Source organism: Rutilus rutilus (genome assembly GCF_951802725.1).
Source record: "Rutilus rutilus genome assembly, chromosome: 8".
Taxonomy (NCBI): domain Eukaryota; kingdom Metazoa; phylum Chordata; class Actinopteri; order Cypriniformes; family Leuciscidae; genus Rutilus; species Rutilus rutilus.
Window position 1 is genome coordinate 29,146,564 of NC_140222.1, and position 15,010 is coordinate 29,161,573.

The 15,010-nt window shown below is 35.4% G+C and overlaps 1 protein-coding gene across 2 annotated transcripts; it reads left to right on the forward strand.

Moving 5' to 3' along the window:
• The first annotated feature begins 219 nt into the window (after positions 1–219).
• Positions 220–11,904, forward strand: mier2 (mesoderm induction early response 1, family member 2). 2 transcript variants are annotated; one of them, XM_084415968.1, is made up of 13 exons: positions 220–324; positions 2,170–2,342; positions 2,431–2,556; positions 2,688–2,805; positions 3,010–3,089; positions 3,731–3,800; positions 3,929–4,080; positions 7,702–7,783; positions 7,902–7,996; positions 8,120–8,250; positions 8,333–8,457; positions 8,718–8,838; positions 10,115–11,904. In XM_084415968.1, exons 2-12 carry the CDS (start codon positions 2,178–2,180, stop codon positions 8,795–8,797), a joined length of 1,224 nt encoding a protein of 407 aa, XP_084272094.1. In that variant the 5' UTR covers positions 220–324; positions 2,170–2,177; the 3' UTR covers positions 8,798–8,838; positions 10,115–11,904. The 2 variants fall into 2 exon arrangements, with proteins under 2 accessions (XP_084272094.1, XP_084272095.1); XM_084415969.1 differs by having other exon boundaries at positions 288–324; positions 7,905–7,996.
• Positions 11,905–15,010: the final 3,106 nt, after the last annotated feature.

Here is a 15,010-nt window from a genome sequence, read left to right on the forward strand (position 1 = left end):
TCTGCTTACGTGACTGTACATTAGCCATGTAAAAAGGCTCACGTGAAGTCAAGACAGTTGCAATTTAAATCACATTTGATAACTTTGAAAATACATCATCTATTTTAGACCCTTCGACGCTAAAGTATATTTTGCTCACAAATGTTACCGGTGGGATCCATTTCTATTCAACACAAATATATACACCGCATAAGAGAACCTCTATGATTAGTTTGACATGGTTTGGTAACTATCATCAGTGCTGTTAGTCAGAATGTAAGTTCAATAGGAGTTCTACACAACATCCGGGCATTCCACCGCTTGCGCAGAATCGGAATGGCGGAGGTAAGTGAGCTGCGGGGCTTGGGGGAAGAACAACACAAGGATTAAACGTTTCAACCGCTCCGATACACTTTAACCGCCAGCCGCGCATTAACAGACAGCTTAAGACCCCGGCCGTCTGACCGACCGACCCAGAAAACGGCAAAGATAGTCGGTCACTAATAAGGAGGAAGTTAAAATGGGAGCACTCCTCAGCGTTTCGCCACTCTATCTATCTCTCTGTCTGTACGCGTTCACGAGCGTTTAATTCGCCAGATCGAGCGCCGTACGAAACAACGGGAGAGCTGCGCGAGCGCTGGTGCTGAAGTGTGTCCCAGGTGCGCGCGGAGCAGGACGGATGGCAGGTCTAAACTTTCAAAACTTCTGATATACTGTCACAGCCTCCTCGACTTCCCTAAAACTGTTTCCTTCTCGCACCGGTTCGGAGTCACGGTGCAAATGTTCAGCACTGACTTACAGGAAAGCGCCTGAGTGACTAACCGCTGCAAACTTCAGCAAAGCTCAAAGAGGTCACATACAGATGCGTTTAACCGTTAGAAAAAAATGAGAAAAAGACACATTAAACATGTCTGAGGTGCTTAAAAATTCTTTACTTTGAGTTTTAGACTAAGTCTAGAAGTGTCTATGAGGTACGCCTTGAGAAGTAAGTTCAATTTTGAGGTATAAGTCATTTTTCTAAGGGAGGCTTGTTAAATGAGGGAAAGAGAGAAGATGTGTCTTAAAACAAAGGTTCTTCATTGGCACTGATTGTTCCACGAAGAACCTTTAACATCCACAGAGCATTTCCATCGCACATAGTGGAAAAAGGTTTGGATTATTAAAACGTTCTTCACACTATGGCATCACTGTGAAAATCCACTTTTGGAACCTTTATTTTTAGTGATACTATTGCAATTTTGATCAATTTCTTATCGCATTTCTACCGTAGAAACAATAACTGCTATTTTGGGGTAAACTATGTTTACCATGGTACATTTTTGTAAGGGCTTATGTTCTAAAAAAAATCTTGTACAATTAGTATTGGAAATATTCTTCTATATTAAATATTTCATGAAATAGTCTAAAAGTCTTTGAAGAGTAATTCACGAGTTCTCCTGCCCTTTGCAGTCTTAATAGTTAATGGTAAACAAACTTGGCTTGCTGTCCTCGATGGAGGCTGGAGCTCCGAGCTAAACTCCCCCATAACAGTAATGTGCAGAGGAATTATAAGAGAAATGGAGGAGGAGGGATGCTGGAAGAATAGTCACTGGGATGGTGCAGTGCCTGCTGCTTATATGCTCATTATTATGAAGGACAGGACTGAATCTTTAGGCTCCCCCTGAACCTACGTTTGGAACAATGATTTAAACAGTGTAATTTTGATGAAAATTATGTTTTTTGTGGTAAAATTTTGTAAGGATATTGTCCGATTTCTTTTGTCAAATCAATCTAGATAATTAACGTGGTTCAGATAACATACTATTTTGAGTTTCTGTGGATTAAACCAATCTGTTCAATGAACTCAAAATTTGAAGGCAACCAGGTTGGTTACTTTTTTTTTTAAGTTAAACCAACTATTATTTTTTTACAGTGGCTGGCCTATTTAATTTTTCCACATTATCTTTGTATATACAGTGGCTTCAAAAGTTTTTTGGACACTTAAGTCACTTTTAAAAATGCCTGAATGTCAATGCTTGAGAATCAAAATATAAAACCAAGTGGCATCCGCCTACAAATAATGCAACACCTATTCTCAAAACATTTTTATAATCCATTTTTCTTTTAAATGTAACCAACATTTAGCAATGTAACTGAATTATTGATATGAAATATGTATTTTGAGAATTCTCTGCTTTCATTGTGCTTTAGCTGTGCGAATGGGCTCCAAGGAACAACGGCACAGTCGTGTAGACATTTTCCACCAGGGCTATGCGGCGCCACTGGAGGCCCCTTCCCGGGCATCCACGTTCCTAGAGGAGCAGGACTGGACCCTGGCAGCCCTGCGGAAGCAGGCGGTAAAGATGGCAACCAAGACCCATTCAGTGAGTGGAACTACTCCTTGCTTTGCATTGATAGATTAAATTAGCTTCTTATTACAAAAAAAGGATTGCTTCATTTACCTTTCCACAGGGTGGTGAGATGCCACTCGAGCAACTGCTGGCACTTTATGGGTACAACATGCCTGATCCTGTCCTGGAACAACAACAGGAGCCGAATGAGCTAGCAGCTAGTCTGCCTGAAATAACACTGGACAAGGTCACTATCACTGGTTTACTCTTGGGCTTGTCCTCCTTAGTAGATTCTTGAAATGCTCTGACCTTCATTTGGAAAATTGAAAAGTAACATATTATTTCTTATAATTGCAAATAAAGTCTGTAATTTTGTAGGTTCAGACAGGTAAAGATCTGCTCTCAGGAGGAGAGGATGTGGACAACCATTCCTCTGCTGATGACTTCACACTCTCCATCACGTCCCATGCATCTGACCTCTTGCACCACCTAAGAGGTAGCACATTACATTACAATGCCTCTTATTTTACTGTACCATCAACTCCTAAGTGAATATTCTTGTAAGCAATGTCATGCTAGCTGCCTTATTTTTATTTTGTTAAATCAGATTTTTCTACACTTGCGCATACATTTGAAACTTAATCATGTTTTTCTTTTGTCAAAAATGTTTGAGCTCTGAACCTGTTCTTAATCTTGCCAGGTGATGACAAAGACACTTCAGTCAGCTGCTCCGAAGACGACTCAGAAAGCACCTCTAACCCCTCCAGTGATGGCCGAAAGGTAAAAAAAATATTCATGTTATAGTTTACTATGTTTATATTTAATTTAATTTTAGCTTTATTTCAGTGACCAAAAAATATTTTAATAGTTTTAGCTTTGGTTAACAATTGTATTTAATGAAATTTGAATGGTCCAAGAATAGAGCCTAGTGGGACACCATAGTTAAAAGTATCAGTAGGCCATTCTGTGCCAAATTAATAAAGTTTTCTGACACAATACTTAAAAATTTCACGTTGGAAAACATGACCATTATTTTTTTTTAAATAAATTCATACTCTTTGATAATAATTGTATCAAAGTGAAGTACTTTTGTAAAGTGCCAAATCAGCATATTAGAATGATTTGTAAAGGATTATGTCAGCTTTGCATCGCATGAGTAATTTACATTTTTAAATATTTTCAAATAGAAAACTGTTATTTCACAATATTACTATTTTTTAATGTATTTTTGATCAAATAAATGCACCAATGGTGAGAATAAGAGACTTCTTTCAAAAACAAAAAATGTACTGACCACAAATGTTTGAACAGTTGTATCTATAAAATAGAATTTATAATATTTTATACCGATTTAAAAATTTCAGCTTAGTGGGAAAAAAAAACATTGTAGTAATGCTTTTATGCCATGTTTTGGTTATCAGGACATCATGGTGGGCCCCCAGTATCAGGCTATAATTCCTTCTCTCTGTACACACACTTTTTATGAAAGAGGTGAGTGTCTTCTCTCGGCTGGTGTCCTTTACACTGGCTCCAGGGTTGTGGTTTCAGTGGTCTATTTTGCATAACCGACCTGTCGAGTCCCCTAGGACCCACACCTGTTTTGTTACTGTTATCCCCAGCCTATGAAAATGAGGACCAGTTGTTGTGGACTCCAGATGTGTTGTCCAGTCTGGCAGTAGAGAAGTTTTTGCTTGAAGTCCAGAGAAAAGGAAGTGACAGTGGACCTTCAAACAGTCTGACCACAGGAGATATAGTCAAAGACAATGAGCAGGTTGGGTTGAATCACTCAGATATAACTCTTTATTTTTCATGCAATTTGGAAGTGGCTGAATTGGAGGGTGAAGCATGCTAGCAGTGTTATTTTAGTATTATTTATATACTATTATAGCATTTATTATTATTTAGAATTTTAATATTTTGACAGTATTTCTTAATGTGTTTCAGTAATGTTAGTAATTTCAGATTTAGGAATGTTAGTACTTCAGCATATATATCAGTTATTTTCCATTTCATTTAGTTTGTTTTATTTCAGCTTTATTTCAATTATAAAAATAGTTTTTAATATTTTAAGCTTTAGATAACAATAACAACACTGCTTTCTAGACTGATTTATTGAATTTTGCTTAATTATTTTTATGACAAATAATAATGTATGATGTGTTTGACAAGTTACATCTTGTAATTAAACTTTCACACACACACACACACACACACACACACACACACACGCGCGTGTGTGTATACAGAGGTTGGACAATGAAACTGGACAATATAGTGTTGGAGGTTTCATGTCTATAAATGCGTGGCCTGGTGACCAATCTTTACTGATTTTACATTCCATCAGGTTGAATTAGCAGAGCAATAGCATAGTTGTACATGAAACACAATCCACACAACATAATGGGAGACATATCAGAGTTCAAAAGAGGACAAATTGTTGGTGCATGTCTCGCTGGCTCATGTTATCCAGGATAATGTGGGCATACCACCATATTGGATGAATACCACCAACAGAAGTAACTGTAGACACAAGTGGAAGCTGTCTGAAAGGGATGTCCGGGTACTAACCTTGATTGTATCCAAAAAACATAAAACCACAGCTACCCAACTCAATGCAGAACTAAATGCACACCTCGACTCTCTTGTTTCCACCAAAACTGTTCGTTGGGACCTCCACAGTGTCAATATTCATGGTCGGGCTGCTATAGCCAAACCTTTGGTCACTCGTGCCAATGCCAAATGTCGGTTTCATTGGTGCCAACAGTGCAAATCTGTGGACTGTGGACAGTGTGAAGCATGTATTGTTCTCTGAGTCCACCTTCACTGTCTTTCCCTCATCCGGCGTGGGAGTTACGGTGAGGAGAAGCCCCAAAGATGCTTAACACTCGGACTGTTGTTGCCCAGAGTGAAGCACGGGGTGGATCAGTGATTGGGCTGCAATATCATGGCATCCCCTACTGTGCTCAATCGACGCGTCACTGCCAAGTACTACCAAACCACTCTGGAGGACCATGTGCACCTAATGGTTCAAACATTGTACCCTAAAGGAGGTGCCATGTATCAGCATCATAGTTGTGACAGCAAGCAAGACACAGCAAGACTTGTGACAGTATGGTTTGATGAACATGAAAGTGAAGTTGAACATCTCCCATGACCTGTACAGTCACCAGATCTAAATATTATTGAGCGAGTCAGGAAACGTTTTCTTCCACCAGCATCACATAGTGACCTGGCCAATGTTCTGAAAGAGGAATGGCTCAAAATCCCTCTGGCCACTGTGAAGGACTTCTACCTGTCATTCCCAGGACGAACAGATGCTGATGCTGTATTGACTCCAAAAGGAGGCCCTACACCATACTAATAAATTATTTTGGTCTTAAACCAGGTGTTTCAGTTTCATTGTCCAAATATATATACAGTGTATATACATACAGTGAGGAAAATAAGTATTTGAACACCCTGCTATTTTGCAAGTTCTCCCACTTAGAAATCATGGAGGGGTCTGAAATTGTCATCGTAGGTGCATGTCCACTGTGAGAGACATAATCTAAAAAAAAAAATCCAGAAATCACAATGTATGATTTTTTAACTATTTATTAGTATGATACAGCTGCAAATAAGTTTTTGAACACCTGAGAAAATCAATGTTAATATTTGGTACAGTAGCCTTTGTTTGCAATTACAGAGGTCAAACATTTCCTGTAGTTTTTCACCAGGTTTGCACACACTGCAGGAGGGATTTTGGCCCACTCCTCCACACAGATCTTCTCTAGATCAGTCAGGTTTCTGGGCTGTCGCTGAGAAACACGGAGTTTGAGCTCCCTCCAAAGATTCTCTATTGGGTTTAGGTCTGGAGACTGGCTAGGCCACGCCAGAACCTTGATATGCTTCTTACAGAGCCACTCCTTGGTTATCCTGGCTGTGTGCTTCGGGTCATTGTCATGTTGGAAGACCCAGCCTCGACCCATCTTCAATGCTCTAACTGAGGGAAGGAGGTTGTTCCCCAAAATCTCGCAATACATGGCCCCGGTCATCCTCTCCTTAATACAGTGCAGTCGCCCTGTCCCATGTGCAGAAAAACACCCCCAAAGCATGATGCTACCACCCCCATGCTTCACAGTAGGGATGGTGTTCTTGGGATGGTACTCATCATTCTTCTTCCTCCAAACACCTTTAGTGGAATTATGACCAAAAAGTTCTATTTTGGTCTCATCTGACCACATGACTTTCTCCCATGACTCCTCTGGATCATCCCAATGGTCATTGGCAAACTTAAGATGGGCCTTGACATGTGCTGGTTTAAGCAGGGGAACCTTCCGTGCCATTCATGATTTCAAACCATGACGTCTTAGTGTATTACCAACAGTAACCTTGGAAACGGTGGTCCCAGCTCTTTTCAGGTCATTGACCAGCTCCTCCCGTGTAGTTCTGGGCTGATTTCTCACCTTTCTTAGGATCATTGAGACCCCACGAGGTGAGATCTTGCATGGAGCCCCAGTCCGAGGGAGATTGACAGTCATGTTTAGCTTCTTCCATTTTCTAATGATTGCTCCAACAGTGGACCTTTTTTCACCAAGCTGCTTGGCAATTTCCCCGTAGCCCTTTCCAGCCTTGTGGAGGTGTACAATTTTGTCTCTAGTGTCTTTGGACAGCTCTTTGGTCTTGGCCATGTTAGTAGTTGGATTCTTACTGATAGACAGGTGTTCAAATACTTATTTGCAGCTGTATCATACAAATAAATAGTTAAAAAATCATATATTGTGTTTTCTGGATTTTTTTTTTTTTTTAGATTATGTCTCTCACAGTGGACATGCACCTACGATGACAATTTCAGAACCCTCCATGATTTCCAAGTGGGAGAACTTGCAAAATAGCAGGGTGTTCAAATACTTATTTTCCTCACTGTATATACAATTTAATTTAAATATATATAATGAAATTATAATGGTCCAAGAATAGAGCCCTGTGGGACCCCATAGTTAAAAGTATCAGTATCAGTAGACCACTCTGTGCAAAATTAATCGTTTTCCTACCCAGTACTTTCTTAAACTATGTAGTGACATTCAAAATAAATAAATAATAAAAGTAATATTTAAGATTATTCTGCATTATTTCTAATTATATAAGCTTTTTTAATTTTTTATTTTATTTTACAAAACATGTTGGAAAATATGATCATCGGGTTTTGTAGATTTCATACAACTCTGGTGCTACTGTCATTGAAGCAAAGCGGCAACATGCCACATAAAAAGACATTCTGAAATTACATAGATGCATTTTCACTAGTGGTTTCATTCTTTTGTATCTCGCTGTAAGTTTTTATTGTCTTTAGTGGGTCTTGTTTTGATCTTTCAGTGGTTGCGCTTATTCTTTCATTCCATCTCTTTTGTAGGCTCTTTATGAACTAGTAAAATGCAACTTTAATCCAGAAGAGGCGCTAAGAAGATATCGCTTTAATGTCAAGGTTTTCAATGGTAAGACTTCTGTTTTGTCTTTTTTATGCCTTTCTTTCTCAAACCTTCTTTAGCAGGAAGTGACAATCCTGATATGTATAGCTGGTTAATCTCAAATATTGAAAAAAATTATTCCCAGAAGAGCTTTGTGCCTGGAGTGAGGAGGAGTGTCGTAACTTTGAGCATGGCTACCGTGCCTATGGGAAGAACTTCCACCTCATACAGGGCAACAAGGTGAGTACCAAATTTGTCTCATAACATAAATTGTTTCCCAGTAGGATTTGCTGCTGATGTTTCTACTTTTAGAGAAATTAGAGTGCCTACATGTGTCGGCCTCTCTTGTTTGCCCTCGCCCAGGTCCGCACGCGTTCGGTGGGTGAGTGTGTAGAGTACTACTACATATGGAAGAAATCAGAGCGGCATGAGTATTTCACACAGCAGGCCACCAAGTTGGGTCGGAAAAGGTGCAATCTACCATCTGGGAACATGTGAGTGTGTTTGTTTGTTTGAAGTTTTCACATTTTTAGAATAATGATCTGATGATATTTAAATGGTTTATGTGTCTCTTAGAGAGGATGCTGAGCCGGATGGAGATACTGGTGATGTAGAAGGTGCCAATCAAGGTTTGCCAAGTAGGTCTTCAATTCAACTCCAGCCTCCATCGCCACCTGCAGTCATGGAGCTGGATAAACAAGGTACGCTTTAATAGTTCTTGGATATAATACTTACTTTTCCACATGCATATGTATTCATGGAATCTTCCATTGCGGCCAAGTTTCTTAATTTTTTACAAGCTTCTTCATTTCTGTTCATTTGTTTATGTCCAGCATAAATGCATTTTTCTTGGATTTTGTCTATGATTTGTTTCATTGTTGTTTTCCATCTGCCAGCATTTTTCCTATTGTGTTTGTGTTCTTTTATGTTCCGTCACCTTTCATTTGGTCGAACAATCCAGAGGAGAGCCTGAATTGCGCAGCTCAGTTTCAGGGTCGTCCACGACGGAAACGCACACCGCGCTTCCTATTAAAGCCCTGAGCTTGCTGCTCACAGACAGCCTAAAACTGACAGATACACAGGTAAAAACAGAAGTGGAGAAGTCCCGGGAAATGGATCATTCCTGTTATGTAGTACATTTTCATGCCCACATCATATATGTCTTCATATAGTGAATAATTTATTTAAAAATAAAAAATACATCATCTTTAAAAAATGGTAACCATATAACTTATGTTTGCTATGTTCTCTGACTTATTAAGGAATATTCCTGAAAGTATTGCAAGAAAAAAATGTTCTGTATCTAATCAAAATGTTCTACGCAGCTGGTTTTTTTTTAGGGGTGGAATATTTTTTTTATTTTTTATTATTTTTAGTGCTGTTAAATTGATTAATCACATCTAACATAAGAGTTTTTGTTAACATAATGTGTGTATATTTATATATATATATATATATATATATATATATATATATATATTATATATATATATATATAGTGTGTGTGTGTGTATATATACTGTATATACACAATACATATACACACATTTATACATATATATACTTTAATATACTTTTATATACTTTATTTATACACACATATACAGACACGCACGCACACACACACACATATAATATATATAAATATTATAATAATATATATTATACACACATATATTATATAAGATGCAATTTATCGTGATTAATCGATTTAACAGCACAAATTATTTTATAGGGTTTTTTTGTCCTCAATATTACTTTCCGTCCTGTTACTCACTTGTATATCTGTATATCAAAATTTCACAACTTGTTTTGTGTTATTTTTAGTATTTATTAATATTCTGATCTAGCGTTTCTTTTTTTTATTTTCAGTTTTAATTTTAATTTTAGTTTAGGTTTTAGTGTTTTTATGTGCTTCATCAATTTTAGTTTTAGCAACTTTAGTACTGCAACAAATTTCTTTCAGTTAGTCAGCATTCTAATTTAAGTTTTTCATCTAATGTTTATAATAAAAGATTGTTATAAACTGTCAAGTCCCTAACTTACTTACGCCCTATTCAGTTCCATCCTGTTCATTTCTTAATTTCCACCCTGTTATACTTTCATACCATTGTGAAAATAATTAAGTTAAGTGTCTGAACGCGACCAAAGCATATTTATTAAATGTGGTACTGCGTAACAGGAATGATCCAATCACTACAAGAATAAACAGAGTGGAACTCCTTTGGAAAAGTTGTCTTTGTGCATGCGTTTTAAATTGTAAAACAGAAACTCGCCATACATCTACTCGTTTTTTTCTTTTCTGTTTTCCCCCAAATGCTCGACCACTTTTTCCTTAATATTTTCTTATTTTTCCAGGTTCTGAGCGAGACATTGGGGAGCTGGAACTATGTGCAGGTACTTGTTCTAGTCCACAGGTGGAGCAATTGTTCAGACAATCTTCGCCTCTCCCACGAGCGCTCCAGACGCCAGACATAGCCTCCCCGTCCACCCAGCTTTACTTCTCCTCGCTCCCCCTTAGCCACTCCGTCCCTTCATCCCAGCCAGACTCAGGGCTCCTGGGAGCAGGTCTTTACCAGCTACAACTGGGGTCTTTTCCTGAAGATCCTATACCTGTCTGCTCAGAGTACGTTGCCTCACAGAGGCTTCAGATTGACTCTTCTTTGCCTTCCTCGCCTGTCCCACCCGTCCCAGATTTTGGGGTACTCGGTAGCCTCTTGTGCCCCCCTTCCTCCATCTGCTCCGCACCCATCCAACACAGCAACTCACCCATTCAGCGAAGGGAAACATTCCAGATCTAAGCAAACATGACAACTGTCATTCACCTGGAATTTGCAGTTGTTGCTCTTCACGCTACTCCAGAAAAGCCTGACTTAAAGGGATAATTCAACCAAAAATGAAAATTCTGTCATCATCACTCACCCTCATGTCATTCCAAATCTGTTTGAACACAGATTTTGTCCATACAGTGAAAGTAAATGGGGTCCAAAACCTACAAGCTCCAAAAATTACGTAAAGGTAGCATGAACGTAATCCAATAGCTACTAAAAGTGCACTACTTTTATCTGATGTTCAGATCCCCTTTTCCACACTTTTTTATTTTATGTTTATATTGTGTTCTGCCAGAGAAAGTAAGTCATACAGGTCTGGAATCGACATGAGGGTGAATAAACTTTGACAGAATTTTCATTTTTGCCTGAACGATCCCTTTAATCAAGGAATGTGTTCAAGAATTCCTCATTTAAACCATGCTGTCTTCAACGACTAAACTAGTAACCAGGTGTTTTAGGGAGCTGGTTGTCTCTTTCAGACTACTACATGCAATGAAAGTGTTTTTTAACTACCTAATTGTAAGCTTCTTTGGAAATATGCGAGGATTTACAGTCCCTTTGAAATGTTTGATGGTCTCATTTTGTAAGCGCTTGCGCAGTAAATTCTTTCTTTCATTGCATGTAGTTCTTATAAGCTCTCAGAACTTAAATTTTTAAATCTATTTCTTTTTGCTAAAGCATAAAATGTTTTACTTGTAAAGAAGATATCATCAAAAATGAACTACTAATGCAGTTGCTTCGTCCGTTCATTTGTTGGCTTTCCCGTTGTAGGTTCTCTTTGTGCAATAATAATAAAAAACACAAGTTCCTCAGGGGCTTCGATCGTTTCCCTCTCGGTCTGGTCCGTCGGTACTTCAGTACTAAGTGTTGAAGAGGGTTTTTAAATGGGTTATGAATATACGCTCCGTATGCTTCGCCAACAAATCCTGATGTAAGTGGCGGATTCACTCTATTAAGTTTCTCAGGTTTTGCAGCCAGTTGTCTTTGCGTGAAGCCACAACCTGTCCGCCCACCATACTACCCAGAATCCTTCACTTTCCAGACAAACTGGCACCGTCAAATCTAGTGTAGTACCTCATTTGTGACTGGACTTCTGTTTAGGATTAAAAAGCATCATGTATTATCATCCACATCCCCTTATATGCTCAGCTTCAACATGTTTTCTAATTGGCTTTCAGTTTTGTCTGTAGTTTACACAAGGTTTAGAAGATACGAAAGGGAGTCGAACACTGCCTTGACTTATTTTACTTTTTTAAAGCAATTTATGTATTACTGCTCCTGTTATATTGATTTATTGTCCATGTTATTATATTTTGTAAATAATAATAAAAAATTAGAAAACAAACTCTGTCTATATACTCTATCTATCTGTCTGTCTGTCTTATATTTTATATATATTTTATATATATATATATATATATATATATTTATATTATATATATATATATATATATATATATATATATGTATTATATTATATATATATTATATTATATATATATATTATATATATATATTATATTATATTATATATATATAATATTATATATATATTATATTATATATATATTATATTATATATATATTATATTATATATATATTATATTATATATATATTATATTATATATATATTATATTATATATATATTATATTATATATATATTATATTATATATATATTATATTATATATTATATTATATATATATTATATTATATATATATTATATTATATATATATTATATTATATATATATTATATTATATATATATTATATTATATATATATATTATATTATATATATATTATATTATATATATATTATATTATATTATATATATATTATATTATATTATATATATATTATATTATATTATATATATATTATATTATATATATATATTATATTATATTATATATATATTATATTATATATATATTATATTATATATATATATATATATATATATATATATATATATATATATATATATATATATATATATATATATATATATATATTTAGGATGTTATGGTTTTTTGATTCGTTTTTTAATTTATTTAATGTTTTAATATTGTGCACCTGCCCGGGGACTACAGATGGAAAATAGCTTTTGCTAATTCTGGTACAAAACATCTTTTCGAAAGATTAATGTATTTTGTACATTGTCCCTGACAAATAAACTAATAAAATAAAATATTATATTATATATATATTATATTATATATATATTATATTATATATATATATTATATTATTATATAATATATAATATATATATATTATATTTTATATATATATTATATTATATATATATATTATATATATATATATATATATATATATATATATATATATATATATATATATATATATATATATATATATATATATATATATATGTTATATATTATATATATTGTCCATTTTTATATATATCAATATATATATAGCTGACGGCTTGTCATTTCTGAAGCATGAATATCTGTGGTCTGTTTTCATTTTAATTACATCATTAGGGGATGTAAATATGTGTAGACTGACTGATTAATAAACCTTTAGTACTGTCAACATAATTCTCGAACTGCTGCTATAGTTTTACTGTGTGGCCTGTCAGTGTCCACTAGAGGGCAGATTAACATACAAATGAAATGTCAAATAAGCGGATAAAGAAGATTGAACTGATGCACAAGCTTCGGTTTACACCCTACATTCTAGGCTGGACCTTTAAAAAACTTTGTATTACTAATTAGAATAGTAATCTGCCATTATATCCTGATTTGAGTGACGTCAACTATAGCCAGCTATCAGCTATAGTTTTTTTAAACTAGCCTACATTATGAAAGCATTTCAACGTCACCATGAAGCATTCGGTAATTAAACTATTAAAATGTTTGCTATACCTAGGTGAACCAAATAATGTGTATAGCTAAGTACGCTACTATTTAGGTTTTATTTATATAGCCTAATTGTAATATTTGTAGTGTCAGTGACGTTTCCATAACGTTCTAGCAAAGAGTATAGAAGCCCAAGAGGCGAAACTCTGTTGTGTTATGGGTAACAGTCTGTAGATGGCGCTGCGGAGGCGAATCCGCCATTATGGACTGAAAGCTGCTGGAATCGTTAGCGCCAGTCAATGGCAAAATCCATTTTAGTATGTGTTAATAGATCATGTGTGCACTGCTAGATTGCACATCTTTTTTGTACCTTTCCGCCTGTAATAGGACATTCATAGTTTTTTTTTCTTGCCATTGAAACGTTCACTGTGTAAAATATTAACTGTCTTTAGAAATGTTCATTTATATATATTTTTTTCCAAATCATATATATGGTGATGTTTACTAATTTCAAAATCAACATTTGAATAAATATCTTATTACTTATATCTAATTACTGTGTATCTGCCTATAGACAAGCGAACATATATTATTTCATGAATTTCTGTTAGTCATATAACAAGGAAAATGCATAATAGAACATAAATATTGATAGATTAAAGTTTTGCAGTAATTTTATAATTGTATCTTTGCAAACCGTAAGTGGTAGGCTAATGAAGCCGATTCGGATACCCTTACTAAAAAGTACTAAGGAATCTTATAGTATTTTGGGACAAAATAAATGTTTTTTATTATTATTGTTTTCATATTTATAGTATTTTGGGACAAAATATTATAGTAATCTTATAGGAATACTATAGTAATTTGGGACATACTACATAAGTACGATAAGACTACTATAGCAGCTTAAAAATATTATAGAGAGGCTATACAGAACATCACAGAAGTATGTTATGTTCTGTAATACCTCTATAATATCCTAGAGCCGCTATAGTATTTCTATAGTAGTCTTATAGTACTTCTATAGTAATATTTTGTCCCAAAATACTATTTTCCTAACCAACACATATACGTATATTTTCTGTCATTTAACGTCATTTAACGTCGGTCATCCTCATTAATGTATTTTAAATTGTTTTCATATTTAGATATGACGGCCAGAAAAAATTAAGCTATGTTAAGTTTTTGTTATTTTAAGTTTTTCAGTGCCATTGACTCCCTTTATTTTTCGGCGTTTTCCTTCAGTTTTCAGTCCATAATGGCGGCCGCGCCGTCAAGTCATGGGGGCAACTGTTGCTATGGGGCGTTCTATTGAGTTTCGCCTCTTGGGCTTCTATACTCTTTGGTTCTAGTAGACAAAAATTGTTAGGTAGCCTTTGGGGTGTGGCGATGTTTACGTGCTAGAAATAAGTTAGGTGTTCCCTTAACTTAAAAAAAAAAATACATTGTTTTGTGTCACATATAGGTCTATCATATTGGCAGAGGTGTGTTCAGACAGTCAACTAAAAATATCTATCTATCCATCCATTCCCAGAAACACAGAATGATCACAACATGTCCAGCAGCAACAGATGTAACGATGA

What these genes read in the sequence shown, in the direction of transcription:
- mier2 (XM_084415968.1), top strand. Translation starts at nt 2,178, where the DNA reads ATGGGCTCCAAGGAACAACGGCACAGTCGTGTAGACATTTTCCACCAG. An exon ending in ACACACTTTTTATGAAAGAG is followed by an intron (nt 3,801 to 3,928) that starts GTGAGTGTCTTC and finishes TGTTATCCCCAG; the next exon opens with CCTATGAAAATGAGGACCAG. An exon ending in TAGTCAAAGACAATGAGCAG is followed by an intron (nt 4,081 to 7,701) that starts GTTGGGTTGAAT and finishes TCTCTTTTGTAG; the next exon opens with GCTCTTTATGAACTAGTAAA.